This window comes from Suillus paluster (genome assembly GCF_016628075.1).
Source record: "Suillus paluster strain FC165 chromosome Unknown EDB91scaffold_35, whole genome shotgun sequence".
In the NCBI taxonomy this organism is placed as follows: Eukaryota; Fungi; Basidiomycota; class Agaricomycetes; order Boletales; family Suillaceae; genus Suillus; species Suillus paluster.
In genome coordinates, this window is record NW_024537595.1 from 92814 (window position 1) to 107990 (window position 15177).

The 15177-nt window shown below is 53.6% G+C and overlaps 2 protein-coding genes across 2 annotated transcripts; both read left to right on the forward strand.

The window, feature by feature from the left end:
• Positions 1 to 1654: 1654 nt before the first annotated feature.
• On the forward strand, positions 1655 to 2840 carry EDB91DRAFT_1237872 (TBCC-domain-containing protein; the record flags this gene model as incomplete). Its single annotated transcript, XM_041321639.1, has 6 exons — positions 1655 to 1733; positions 1784 to 1917; positions 1968 to 2225; positions 2284 to 2421; positions 2477 to 2587; positions 2640 to 2840. 6 exons carry the CDS (start codon positions 1655 to 1657, stop codon positions 2838 to 2840), a joined length of 921 nt encoding a protein of 306 aa, XP_041175991.1.
• A 419-nt stretch (positions 2841 to 3259) lies between these two features.
• EDB91DRAFT_1249623 (uncharacterized protein) lies at positions 3260 to 14989 on the forward strand (the record flags this gene model as incomplete). The annotated part of the gene is made up of 26 exons (XM_041323118.1): positions 3260 to 3287; positions 3341 to 3359; positions 3420 to 3535; positions 3586 to 3872; positions 4244 to 4616; positions 4679 to 4893; positions 4940 to 5182; positions 5242 to 5478; positions 5537 to 5647; positions 5740 to 5894; positions 5948 to 8171; positions 8228 to 9751; positions 9799 to 9903; positions 9955 to 10026; positions 10078 to 10125; positions 10176 to 10383; positions 10433 to 10811; positions 10863 to 11274; positions 11357 to 12106; positions 12166 to 12295; positions 12343 to 14127; positions 14186 to 14277; positions 14337 to 14431; positions 14486 to 14551; positions 14602 to 14819; positions 14874 to 14989. 26 exons carry the CDS (start codon positions 3260 to 3262, stop codon positions 14987 to 14989), a joined length of 10008 nt encoding a protein of 3335 aa, XP_041175992.1.
• Between the last annotated feature and the right edge of the window lie 188 nt (positions 14990 to 15177).

Here is a 15177-nt window from a genome sequence, read left to right on the forward strand (position 1 = left end):
GCCTGCATTAACGTTGGTCAACGAATGCAGATTGGCGGAACATGTTATGGCGTACAGCAGCCTCCGCATAGAGAACTCAAACAAGTTTCTGCGTCCGACATGACTGATAGATGTGAAGCAATGGACAAAGTGTGCCCAAGGTTGCGAAGGTGTAGATGGAATTAAGTGCAGAATGCCCGTGCTTATAGGACGTTGCCGACACTCCGTTTCAAATCGACTTACCCCAGTAAAACGATCGCGTTACACGTACCTGGCGCTAAACACAATTTGTTATCATAAAGGGGAAAGGGAATCCACAAGTTTATGGTCACATCTGTCCCTAAGGTCGCCGACAGTACACAATGCTATGGGTACTCGCAGTACGATGTCACAGGCTGCAACAGATTCATCAGCCTTGTATATGTGCAGATAAGAACCAGCACTGCCTCACACTTATTTCAACGGGATCGGCTTGTCTGTGGAGCTTCCCGAGTTCATGTCTTCTATTGGTGCAGGTTGAGCATCAACAAGCCTTCGAGCAGCAGCCTCTCTGCGTTCCGTATCTTCCTTGAGTTTCTGCTCAAAATTGTCCTCATCCAAGGAGGACTCGAAACAACTATTACAGCACCCGCGTGGGCCACCACAACATTTGCAATCAGCGCCGAATGCATCTTTAATAGTCCGTGCTTAAGATATGACTGATATCAATGATACAGACCAAGGGAGACTCACGGATGTCACACCATTGTTGGAGTGAAGTCGTGATAACCACACCTAATTGTCGGTGCGCGATTAATGGAGAAGGATGATTTGAACGGCATGACCTACAGCAGGAGGCGCATAATACAGCCAGACAGCTCTCTGCTAACTGATTGTTGGACATGAAACAGAAATCGTATCGAACACAAAGGGAAATGGAATTTTTGGGAATTTGGGGTGGAGCCTCTACTTAGTACATATCATTAGCAAGAGTTACTTATTTGCACACTGCCTTGGAACGTTCAAGGAAGCACCGTACGATCTATGCCTAATGGGCCGGCCGCTTCCGACTCGTTGATTCCAAGTCAGGCCATTCTAGGCTTGCACGATTCCGACAACATTCGAATTACGTACGGTGATGAGTACAGTAACATAATGAGATTAGAATGAGCTCAAGTAAGAAGCGGAGTAAGTCTTGACCGAATGGAAGTTGAAGAGAACATAACTTGAAGCTTGAAAAAGAGAAGTGAGCCGCCACATTGGAGCATCAAATATTATCACGAGAGCGAATTCCTGAACGGGGAGATGCATCGAGGATCAAAACTTGCCTTGACTACACTAGGCCGCCATCCGAACTGATTGGATTGTCGCAGCCTAGTCTGTCGGTCGTGGACATGATCGGTCTTGGATGTTGAGATCTCAATACCCCCGAACAAGACGATGGTCATCATGGGCTGGATAAGTGGCATAGGACAAGCTTGTCTTCCACTCGTTGCGATTGACCAGAGTTCATAGGCTAAGGGCTTCCGACTTCGGTATGGATGTAAGTAAGCTGGGGATGATGGCTTTAGATTGAAGACCAGTTATAGTCGAGTAAATGATTATTTAAACTCCAATTTTCAAGGTAATAAATAAGGAATCCTGCCTTAGCTCGATCATTTCAAGAACTTACACTTATTGGTTCTATTTGACCACCATGATATCCGCCGACGGCCTAGAGGCAACTTGGACATTTGCTCAAGCATTTACTTCTTCTTTCCAAGCGTCTTGTTCTGGTAAAACCCGAATTCACCTCTACACCTGCTCCACTGACACTAGCCCGTAGAACTTGCCTCTCGTCTTAAAGATGCAAATGCAGATTCCGTACACTCCATCGCTGGAGAAATACAGGCTCTCAACAAGCGTTTGACTGAAGCCACGGGGAGGCTTCCAAGCTATGATCAAAGACAATGCGAACTGGTGCGTGCCCTGTGTCCGATTTTGATATCTGAGGTGACGAAATCGGAAAGCAACTCAAAGCATTAGAAAAGTCACTCGAAGGATTACGATCATTGGCCGCAGGGAAAACGAAATTCGCCTTTAAACGGAAGGCTAAGATACCATCATCAGCATCTGCAGAGACTGCGGCACAGCCTACTCCTGTGATTGCACCAGCAATACCTGTAACAATCATATCTAGTGCCTCCAGAACGATATCAGACCGCTCCAATTGTTATCTCTCTAGATCGTGCCTTTCTGGCACCAGCACATCCGCGGATCAAATAGAGGTGTCTATAACAAGAATATCGAGCGGCATTTTGAATCTTCTTGCGACTAACTGATGAGTCAACCCTGTCTGCTGTTTCCCTCTCAGCGCTCCACATCCGCGATATTCAGAATTCAATTCTGATTCTCGGGACCGTCGATGGAAGTATCATGTTACACGACCTAACAAATTGCGTGGTTGTTGCTAGATGTCACCAGGTAGGGATATCTTGTCTGTGCATGTTGCGCGTTTTATGCCTCTACTGTGCTCCAGTTTAGGATGCACAATTCTACTGCCGTCGATGCGTATCTTGACATTACGTCGAATCCAATCATCGAGAGCTGTGATCATGTGAGGTTCGGAGCGTACCCGAGCGAGCTGAAGGTCCGTTATTTCTCATATATTTAATTGCGTGACAATGCCGACGTTACCTCAGACAACCGCTGATCAACAACCTCTGGTTGTCAACGACCGTACCGAACTCCCTTTCTTGCCCCAGGATTTCTCTCATATTCGCGCCACACCATCACCCCATTGGAGAGCGCTGGAAGAAGACGAGCTGGTTCATGACTGGCCCCTTTCAGAGAACCATTACGCTGTCCAAGTCGGAAGGGCGCTGCCTCGTCCCCAAACATGACTGTTATCGCTTTAATATAGTACATGCAGTAGTACTCACAAGCCCGAGGGATTTGATCACCGATAACACTTCCCCAAGCTGAGGTTCTTCAGTGATACTAATAGCAACACACGTACTCCGAATTTCATGTTGATAAGAGCACTCTCTTCATGCTTCTGCGTGACCCTTGGGCAAGCACGTGGGTAGCTCGAGAGGAAGTCACATTGCTAGCTGGAAATATACCTGCGTGGATGACTTGGAGAGGGGAAGGGCGGAAGGCAACTCAAACCGAACTTGTCTTGCTGATTATTGTAAAAGGAGCGTGATTCAGAGTCAGATGCAAAACAATGCTTTTCACCAAGTTACTGTGTTCCTTCTTCTCTGCTAGGCTAACAAGCCGACCTCTCGCATCGTTGGAATTGAAGGAACACGCTTGCACAATGCTAGGAGAGACTACTAATGATCGTGGTAAGTTCTGTTGACAGTTGCAACACGCACGTGACTGAACGCGGTCGCGACAGTGCCTGCCCTGAAGTGTTGGTTGTTGAAGGCATACTTTGTGTTTTCTAGATTCTGATGCTTGTACTGACCTTTTGACAGCGACGGCGACGACGATCTAGTACTGACAGAAGAAACGCGGGCGATGTCGAGCTTCGACCCGCGCTCACCAGGTTTTGGCACGACGACATATTCGTCTATCTCTGATTCTGATTCTGGTCGGTGGCATGTCTTTCCCAACCCCGCATTTTACCAATTCTCTATCCAGATACCCCTCGCGCATCTACAGACTCATCCGCTTCACCAGGCCTCCTCCGACGCGTTGCTTTTAGTCCTCCCCCCTCTCCCTCTGACCGCAGCTACGATGGCCATGGTTACGATGACAGTTTTGCAGAACACGCTGAAGTCGAAGCAGCTCTAACAGAACTTGACCTTGACGCTGAGATCAATGCTACTCAGGACGCTGTCTCCCAATGGTCATCTTCCCGGCCATCCTACACGTCATTCACTACATCTACTCCGTACACCTGGTACAGGTTCTCACACTGGCACGTCGTACTCGGCAGACACCGCAACAGCAACAGGCACTTATTTTACACGCGACCCCCGGATCCTGAGCACAATCTCAGAACGCACCGAGAACCCTAGCCGACCGACCTCCTTTGCCCAGAACCGTCTGTCTGCACATCGCCTAAGCACAATCTCCAACCCACATGCTCGGTCGGCGACTGAAGCCACTGGCAATGCCAACAGACTCAGCACGCATTCCCAAGGACACACACGTGGCGCCACAGATATACCCACAACTAGCCGTCGCACGGGTGATCTTATTGCATTCTTCGAGGACCGCTCGGGTACCCCCGGCAAAGAAAGAGAGAGGACTACCAGCCCATTTTTACCTACCACTCAGAGCACGCCTCATTTAGGGAGTACCACCGGGTACACCTCGACTGGATACGGCTATACCACAGGATTTACTTCGACCGGATACGGATATACCACAGGGACAGGGGACAGGGGCGTATACCACCACGGGATACACCACTTCCCGCCCCTCCTCTCCCGCTAAAAGCAGATCTTCAGATTCACGCTCCACAGTCTCGACTTCTTCAGGTGGAGGTGGGACCGACCTCAGCTTGTCGAGTTTGTTAAGTCCGCCAGTGCGCGGGTTTGGCACGCCTACTGGGACGTTCAGTGGCAGTGGAACAGTGACGGCGACAGCGAACCTGACAGGGAGGACACAACTAAGCCCGAGCGATTTTGCGAGTACGTTTTCGAGTGCCTTTGGGGTTGCTAGGGGTGCGTGTGTCAATGAGTCTTCAAGCCTCAACTTCTTTGTGCTGACATTCCTGTCAATCCAGGGAGACATGATGACACCACGCCCACGCGCCAAACTCAGACCGCTCTGCGTCGCAGCACCGCTCCTCAGAATGAGACCAACACGAGCCCCAGGAGCCCCTTGACGAGCGTGCGGAACATCGTAGCGGCGTGGAAGGAACGCACGCCAGGGATAGGGAAAGCGAAGAGTGAGAGCAGTGAAGGCGGGAGCGCGATGTCTCCGGCTCCAGTACCAAAGGTGCGTGACTTTGCAAGTTGGCGTACACGCGTGCTGAGGGGTGTAGATGGAGGGTTTGTTCTCCCTTCGCAGACGCGCGTCGCGTCAGGGACCGCGTGGACAACTGCCGGTGACGCCTGACAGGAATGTTGGAATGGGCAACGTACACGGAGGCAATAACAGGAACAGGGAAAACGAAGGAATATCGGGCAATGGAAACAATGTACCGAGGAGGAGAGTGAGCTCCGCGAGCAGCCTCATACCACCGCCTTTTGATATGACTGATCTGGGGTCAAGGGAGAATCGGCAGGTATGTCCTATTCTATTTTTAGCTTTAAGTTCTCATCTCACTGTATTCCTTATACGCAGCCCATCCGCATAGGCACCCTCTGGTATCTCAATGTTCACTCCCCAACACCATACCGTTGGGTAAAATGCTCTGCACTGCTCTACCCGCACGTGCTTATTCTTTCTTGGAGCGCTCCTGGAGGCGGCCGGGGTGTAGTGAGCTTGGATTTGATCAATTGTACAGAAGTAAGGAGTACCCCTGGTTTTACGCATCCTGGAGCGAGAGGCGATGTTGGGGGAGTGAGCGCGGCAGCGCAGGTACGTGTTCTCACGTGGTGATGGGATGGAGAACGCTGATCATAGAATATGTTGGTAGGTGACTGATGATGGCGTGAGCCTATTGGAAGTGTTGTGTCCATTCCAGTTGTTGTATGGCGATGGTGTCGAGCGACTTGCGGCGGAGAGCGCGAGGGAGAGAGTAAGATGGGTGAGTGCAATTTGGTGAGTAATTCGCGATGCCATTAGAGTTGGGCGATTCTGATGGGTATCTGATTGACCTACATGATAATATGTGAACAGGGAAGCACTGGACCGCTCCTTATCGCTCCCAAGCCGCTCCCAATCTGGTTCTCCCACAGGCAGCATAGGCACCATTCTTTCCATTACCTCTACCACATCCACCTCTGCCGGGAGCAGGAGTACAGTCTTCGTGCCCCCCCTGCATACGATCCCGAGTCTGTCAGATTTGGGCAGTGATTCCGGAGGGCTGAGTCCTGAGTGCGAGTAGAGTGCCAAGTGTGGGTGGCCATGGACTCACCAGAACCACGGATGATACATCGTACCTGTACCCCTCTGACCCGCGCATCATCGCTCCATCCCGATCGTCATCCTTGCGCCGCACTTCATCTCTTACAGATCTCGACGAGGAGTTCGCTAGTGCTGTATCGCGTGCTCGTTCTGCCAAGCCCGGTCTAGGCTTTGGGTTGAGCTTGGTCAACGACGCCTTCAGTTCAGAGAGTGGTGGGATACTGGGTGTGGGAGAGGGAAGCCCTGTGACAGTGAGCAGTGGCCCTAGATTGGGAAGCGATGTTCGAGTCACCCCGCCTCCTACTGGGAAGATCAGGAACCGAGTGCTCAGTGTCAGTGAGGAGGAGTTCTTCAGCGCTGGCTCACGCACCTCCAGCGCGCCTGGCTCTCGGTTCGACTCGGACTTTTACTCGGCAGACAGTTCTAGGACGACTAGCAGCGGGAATGGCAGCGGTGGCCGAACAACGACAGGCTTAGTGACAGACGAGACGGCATTTGAGTTCACGAGCGGCGGGTCGAATACGCAGATCGTGCCGAGCACTCTGAGCTATAGACGCACGGAGAGTAATTCGTACCTTGGAGACTCGCATGACGGGAGCGGGAGCTATACGCCTTACACGTCGAGCGATGGGCGTTCGCGGACACCGTTCTCGTCGAGCGATGGGAGGTCAAGAACACCGTACACCTATTCCTCTAGTGGGTACACGAGCAGCACGCCCTATACATATACGAGTGGCAGTTATGCCCCTACCCCCAGTTCGCCATCTCTATCTCGTACTCCTGAGGTTCGGAGACGGCGGTATGGTGCATACTCTACAAGCGAGGAACCCTCTGACAGGGAACACTCTACGACAACGAGGTCGACGCTGAGCGGATGGACAAGGAGCCGGACACCCACGACGGCGACAGAAGGATTTTTAGCCGTGGAGGAGAAAGACAGCAGTGGGAGCGAGGGGTACACCACAGCGCACGCCTCACCTAGCCCGAGCACTGCGTCGTTCAAGAGCCTGCCAACGATCCCGAGCGAGTCAGACTATCAAACATTGGACACGTGCAAAACCTGCGTGAGCACAGAATTCGTAACTGCTGAGCGATGCGTGAGCGACATAGAGACAGAGTATGTCACAGCGGAGAAGTGCAAGACCGAGACCGAGACGGATTTCTGGACAGCAGAGGTGTGTAAGAGCGACAAGGAGGAGACGCAGTATGAGACGGCGAGCGTTTGTATTACGATCCCCAGCGAAGAGGGGTTGAGTACGCCGAGGTCGGGACTGGTTATGGAACTCCCCCTTGCTGAGGAGCCCATTTACTTGCACGAGGAAGAGGAAGAGGAAGAGGAAGAGGAAGAGGAAGTGGAAATGGAAGAGGAAGTCGAAGTGGAAGTCGATTTGCCGCCCACACCCCCGCCGAAGTCACCCAGCGTAGTTCCAAGTATTGTTTCTGAGGAACCAGCGGTGGAGATATCGATCACGCCTGAGGCTGTCACCGCGCAGGAAGAGATTACCGAGGATGAGAGCCTGCTGGAGAGCGCTCCACCTACTCCCGAGGCTCTCGAGACGCAAGCGCCCATTAGCTTCCACACCGACTCGTCGGTATCGTATTCGCTGACCGAGAGCGAGCTGGGCCCCACGCAGCCAGACCTTGATGAGTCCATCTCGAGCTTGACAGAGTCGAGCGAGCCCCTCGTCACCGCGACACCTCGAACCGAACAGACTCCAGCTCTTTCGATTTCTGATCATGATGAGGCAATCACGCCATCTGTCCACCCTTCCCAATGGCCTTCAGAGACGGACATCTCGTTTGATTCTTCTGCACTGCAGCCCACCCCTAGTGCGCAGAGCGTCGCATTGCAGGAAGGCATCGATGGGAGCTTTGAGACGTCATTTATGCGCCCGAGCGTATCGCCGCTGAGCAGTGTCGCGAGGCTGACGCCTATCACGGACACGGTATCTTCACTTACATCGTCTCCTATGCAGATGCTTCACCCATCAGAGGTTGTGTCTTCGCCCTCCAGTGGACCTACCCCACTGACGATGTCGACGAGTGCGTCAAGTTCCTTGTCGAGGACTGCGTCCACCGTCAGTGGTGTGTCAAGCATCGCAATTGAGGTGGAGGACGAGGATGCAGTTAGTGTGAGAGCTGTCAGTGACATTTCGACGGTGCCGTCTTTGCTTTCGACGAGAAGTGAGCAGTCAGTGCGATATGTGAGTAGTTCTTTATGTGATTTTGGTTGAAATGCTGATGAGTGTGTTCGTTGCAGATGCCAACACCCTCCCCCTTGCCGTGGAACGTGCCTCTCCCACAATCCCCTGCCCCTCCTTCGGTGTCGATGAGTGTGAGTATGACTACACCACATGACGATATTCCTTCCATCCATTCTGTCCTCGAAACGGAACACACGCACACGCACATCGAGCAAACCATTACGCATGATATTGACCGTCTTCTTCATCACATCCACGAAATCGACCAGTTCCGCGGGCAGGAGACGCAAGAAATATCAGAAAATGTGCGTGCTATCCGGGACGAACTGTATGATTTGTCCGAGTACGTCCGTACGAGGCTCGTCGTAGGGAGATCGCCACCCGTGCCAACCAGAGACATGTCTGTCGGGGGCAGCAGTGTGCTCTCGACGCCCAGAGTAACTGTCCCCAGTGGCCCAAGGCCGCAGAGGCTGGGTATCACCCTTGTCGAGATGTCCCCACCCCCTGTGCACCCCTCCTCCCCAAGTTCGCTTAGTTCAGGCATGTCATTCTTGTCTTCGCATCATTCGGACGACGACTTGAGTCTGTTGGAGACGGAGTTGGAAGTGGAGACCGTGGAGAGGTCGTATTCCATTTCGAGGGAGCCATCTTGGCCCTCGTCGTCGTCCTCATCTTCATCATCAATTACGCCATCCGAGATTTCTTCCAGCGAACCGTCCCCTGGACCCAGCTTATCGGCAACGTCTTCGTCATCGCCGACGCCTCCACCTTCGTCACCTACACCTTCGACAGCATCGGCCGCCACCGTGCGGCAGCGCGATAGCATTACGATTGAGACGCTGAGAGACATGTTAACCTCATTGAGAGAGCAGACAACCGCCCTTTGGGAGGGCCAGGTCTCAACAAACCATATGCTGGACGAGTTGCGCGAGACACGTGCAGGTCCTCTTGACACTACGGAGTTCAACGAGCGGCTTCAGACTGTTGAAGTTCTTTTGCGTCAGCTCATCGATAGACAGGTCGAGACTGAACGACCAGTCCCCATCCAGCCGCCATCAGAATCCATTTCCGAGCTTGGTACTGATCCAGATGCAGAGGATTTCCAGCTGCGCTGGCAGGAATGGACGCGGCTCCTGAGGGACCGCGTTCCTCTTGCACAACCTCAGCCGCGCAGAGCTCGCGGAAACCTCGATGATGAGCTGCTTGCGTTATTGCAGGCACCTTCGTCTCAAGTGCCTATAGGCGTTCAGCCGCCTCCAGCGTTAATCCCCTTCGCTTACCAACCTGCGGCACGCCCTCCAAGGTCAAGGAGTACTAGTCCCATAGCACGGCCCGCGACGTTCCCCAGTCGCACAGAACCGGTGGTGTTCTCGCCCGAGATTCAACATAGACCCATCGATCGCAGTAGCCGTCGTCGCCATGCACCGTTTCGCCGGACACCCGTGCCTGCAACTATGGAAGAGCCTGAAATGCCGCCTGTGTCTAGGCCACATCCTCAACCACCTGTAGTACCACCACCCGGGGTCTTTTCCGATCCTGCACGCACACGCCCACTTACTAGTATCCCCCCTCCTGAACCTGTAAGTGCTGCTGTTGAAACTAATCAATATGCTAAGTTTCCGCGTAGATTAACTTGCACGGAAGACCTCCGAGCGCACCAGCTAACCTTGAACCCAGTGACGACACTCGCGACCCTCAAAGCTGGTACCGTCCCCCCAGAGCAGGAGGCTTGGTATGTCCCTCACAGCTGTAATTGTAAGATCTAACCTTCACAATTCTGCAGGGTGTGCCTCCTCCGCCCAGTATCCCTGGCCAGCAAGGCGGTCGCCAATACGTGCCAATGCCTCCGGGACCAGTGAGTAAATTTTAGGGTGTGATTTCCGCGGTCCTGATTGCTCTCTCGCAGACCGTAGTGCAGATGCCACTCTTTGACACATTGATGAACATTCTTCGGGTAAGTTGCGCTAGTGACATACCATCGGGGTGCTAATTGTTTTGCATTAGGAACATCGTCTCGCGCAACTTGCGACAGTGGACCAACAACGAGAATTGATGAGGTATATGAGAGGTCTAAATGAATGGCTCGAAAGGGATGTCCAGGACCGTCAAGCAGAACTACGGGGAGTAACCGCTCGTGTCGATGAGCTCAGAAATGATCTTGCACGACTGGGATTGGGGATGCAGCCCGGCGTCCAACCAGGTTTGCATCCAAGTACGTAGATCTCATTGCTGGTTTGCGGACGCTGACTTGGTCCTGTTAGCTATGCAAATGCCGCAACCTCAAGTCGCTATGCCCCACGCCGTGATTCCTGGTGGACCTGTCGTTCCTCCACCCATTCTTGGTCCCGGACCTCCTCTTGGATTCGTCCCCCAGCCTCCACTAGAGCCCCCTGTCATCCCTGCTTATGATGGTTCTCCTCAGCCAGACCAATATAGTCCTTTCATACCCGATGAACCTCGATGGCCCAGGCAGGACATGCCACGACCTTACCCTTACCCTGCAGGTGCGCAAGGTCCAGTAGTCCCGGGCCCGGGTGGTTACGACGAATATCAACAACGTCCCGCTCAGTATGAGGATCGCCCTCACGATGAAGATGAAGGGATTATTCCTACAAGTCCTCATTCGAGGTCTGATGATGGGTCCGTGAGACATATCATGGTACAACCTCCCCCAATAATACTTCAACACAGTGATGCTCGACACAGTTATGACGGGGGAAGCGACGCCAGCTCGGGTACCCAACATACTTATGTGCAGCCTCGTGTACATCATCCTGCAGAGGGTGTGGTGTACGTAGCGCCAAGTCATCAAGAAGGTATCCCCGCCGTAGTACAGTCCGGGGAGTACACATCAGGCCATGGAAGCCCTCAGCCTCAACACATCAACATCAACATTCCTCCACAACAGGCTCCATTCCCTCCTCCAGTAGGTATGGCAGATCAGCATGTGCCGATGCAGGCCCCTCAGTATGGAGGCGCTGTGCAACCACCGCCAGGTATAGTGATGCCAGGCCTTGGGCAACCGCCGGGCATGATGATGCCAGGGTCTGGTACCGGACCACCCTTGATAATTCACCCACCTCCCCAGGGGCCGGAAGTAGTTGTGCGGCGCTCCAGTTCTAGGTCTAGGTCCAGTTCCGGTTCCCCGAGCTCAAGAATGGATCCACATGTAATGGTTGTACCAGGAAGCCCCCGGCACCATTCGCCTGGCCCTATCGTACTACAATCACCGTCTCGTATTGAATATGTCGAAAGATCTCCCACCCACCATCCAATTCCTATCGATGTCATTAGCCAGCCGCCAGCAATCGTGGTGCCTGGTACCCAAGGACATGTTTCTCGTTCGCGTTCACGGTCACCTCATGGACGCTATCATGGCAGATCCCCTTCATACGACGATCCTCGTTATCGACGAAGATATCATCGACATCCCGACTCTCCTGATTATTACCCAAGACGTGGGTATGGCCGTCGACGAAGTCGATCCTACTCGCCTGACCGTCGCCACCGTCGCGATTATTATGATGACTATTCTCCCGACCGTCACTATGGGCGGAGACGACCGCATGGTGACTCGTACTCGCGAACGCCATCGCCGCGGGGGCATAGGGATGATGACCGCCCCCGTCGCCGCCTCCACCGCCGCAGACACCCTGATTCACGCTCTCCTACACGTACAGAAGAAGGGGACCCAGGACACGAACGCAGTCATGGCAGACGTCCAAGGGATGAAGAGGACGCCCCTCACCGCAGAACTCCCACTTATGACGATGACGATCCCTCACGCCCTGGACCATCTCGCAGAACTCCCACTTATGACGATGACGATCACTCACGCCCTGGACCATCTCGCAGAACTCCCTCTTACAGAACTCCTTCTCACAGAACTCCTTCTCACAGAACTCCCACTGAATTTGAGGAAGCGGATGCACCCAGTCACCACCATACACCCAGTCGTCAACATACACCCAGTCGCCACCATACACCTAGTCAGGGTATCCCTGGTTCTCAGCCGTTCGAGGATGCTCCGCAGTCGCCCAGTCCGCCAACTATTATCAGGATTGATCAACCAGGCCGAACGCACCCTGATTCACACAGCCAACCAGTGATCATAACTCCACCAGGTAAGTGAGCTGCTGTGTGTACGGGCTTGCTCTGATAAACCTTCCAGGACGGCATCCAAGGAGCCCCACCTCCCAGCTGGAACATGAACTGCGTTATGCTGATGATGGGTACGTTCCGACTCTACCATCCCAAGGTGCACGGTCGCATCATCGGACACCTGTAATGGAAGACGATGCCGGACGGTCACCCCGTCGAACGCCTGATGACGATAGACCCTCGCGTCGTCGGACCCCGCCTGCAAGGGAAGACGACGATGGTGATGACGACGACGAACGGCATCGTCGGGCACCGTCTGCAAGGGAAGATGATGCGAGGCGCCCACATTATCGAACGCCTGAAGACGACGACAGACGCACACACCACCGATTGCCTGACGACGATGGACCCTCGCGTCGTCGGTCCCCGTCTGCAAGGGAAGACGACGATGGTGATGACGACGGCGAACGGCATCGTCGGACACCGTCTGCAAGGGCAGATGATGCGGGGCGCCCACATTATCGAACGCGTGAAGACGACGACAGACGCACACGCCACCGATTGTCTGACGACGATGGACCCTCGCGTCGTCGGTCCCCGTCTGCAAGGGAAGACGACGATGGTGATGACGACGACGAACGGCATCGTCGGACACCGTCTGCAAGGGAAGATGATGCGAGGCGCCTACATTATCGAACGCGTGAAGACGACGACAGACGCACACGCCACCGATTGCCTGACGACGATGCTAGATGGTCCCGTCGAGCACCTTCCACAGTGGCTGACGAAGCTGACCCGCGTGGAGATCGCGGTGCTTCACGTGTTCCATCCCGCGCAGGATCCCGCGCGGCAGGTGTGTCACCCGTTGTACCGGAGGAGGATGATGGCCGCCCGCCGAGCCAGATAGTCCATGTCCCCCCACCTCACTCTCCTACTCATGTGCACTTTGACCCAGCGACTACCGAGTTTGACGATGCCCTTCACCAGCGGCACGAACGACTGGACGAAGCAGAGCGTGAACTTACCCAGGTTGTTCATGATGCTCGTGAAGCTGAAGACCGTCGTGAAGATGAGTTCCGACACAACGAAGACGCACGAGAGCAAGTCTTTGTCCAAAACGAGGATCGTCGTGAGGCCGAGGCAAGAGAGCGCAGTGATGCACTATTCGCTCAGCTGGAAGAGAGAGCACACAGCGTACCTCCTCTACCAGTCCGTCCTCCTGGATCTGTGGACCCAGACAATGTTTCCATCATCGAATCGATTCATGCCGCTTCTCATGAGGCGGCTTCTCGCCATGCCTCTGAAATTTTGGACACAGTTAGACTTGAACGTGAGCAGTTTGAGCGCGAAAGAGAGTCTATTGCTACCGAGAGGGAGCGGGAACATGCTGAATTCGCTGCCGAGCGTGCTCGCATGGAGGAAGAGCGTGAACGAAGGGTTCAAGAGCTAGAAGAAGAACTTGCACGCGTTCGTGGGGAGCTTGATGGTGAAAGGCAGCTCCGACAGACCGAGAACGAGGAACAGGCGGCTGCCAGCGAACGTGATGAGGCCATGCGCGCACAATTGGGCGATATCACACAGCTGGTTTCGGAGCAACGAGATGAGTGCACCAGGAAGAGGGAGCTTATGGATCAACGATGGGATGAGAAGCAGGGCAGGCGTGCTGAGAAAGATGCGCAGTTCCGTGAACTGAAGGATATGGTCTCCAGGCTCATGCAAGACCGCGAGGCTGATCGAATTCAAGAGGAGGAGCGGAGACTTCAGGACGAGGGCAAACCAGACATTCAAGCTGTTATCGATCAGCTCACCCACCAAAATATCGAAATGCGGGAGGCGCTCCACATTCTTTCTGAAAGTATGTGTCGTGGGCGTGTCTTCGAATGGTGCTTTGCTGATTCTGTTTCTTTTTACAGACTGGCGGGTTGAAGGTGAACGGCGGCATCAAGACACCCTCGACGCTGTCCGTGCTACTGCCCGAGAGCAAGTTCCATTCAATGTGCAAGTGGTAAGTGCCTGTGAATTGTGTATCTTGTTAAAAACTCGCTCATACGAAACTGCCTTCAGTATCTTGATGAATTTAGCAAAGCACTTGCGACTGAGGTTCGCATGCTCCTGGGAGAAGTTGGCAAACTTCGTGAAGAACGTCGTAACATCCAACAGTAAGTTTGTGCTCGGACTCGTTGTTCATGTATCTAAACATCGATTTCTTCTAGTGAAGTTGGATATCTAATAATGACTAGAGCCAAATACAACCCAGGAGGGGAGTTTGATCCTGAATGGTAAGCCGCCTTGAACATCAACTTGGGCCGTTCTCATCTTTCTTTGACAGGAAACCACCGCCGATACTTGGTCCTGGTGGGCCCGATGCGCCACCACCACCCGAGGCACCTCCCCCGCCTCCTGAAGAGCATGGGCCTGTTCGTCCAGCGTGGCGCACCATTCCACGCAGCACGAGGCGCATTCGCAAGTCGCGTCCCGACCAACCACCCCCTGAGCCTGCTCCTGCACCTATGAGGCAGCCTGTACATTCTTGGGTCGCCTGGCGACGTGAGTATTTTCATTGCATCGTTTGAGGGGTTGAATTGACGCTGTGGATACTAGCGGATCCTGCTATGGCACCTACGCCGCCGTCGATTGAGCCTAACCTGATAGTGCCTGACCAAGGCAGCCCCGGTCTGTTTGGACCTCGCTCGCCCCGCGGCTCATACCACCGTTAAAGACTCGTTGCTCCATCGAAAAATAAAGCCCAGAAACCGATATCCTACCCACCATATCTTACGACCATCTTGATGACATCTAACGACTATCTTACAAGTCGACTGTTCTTGACTCTTTATCTTTATCATGCTCTTCATTTATCTCTCCCATACCTACTGCTTGCATCTGCTTTCTTTTTTTGTGTTCG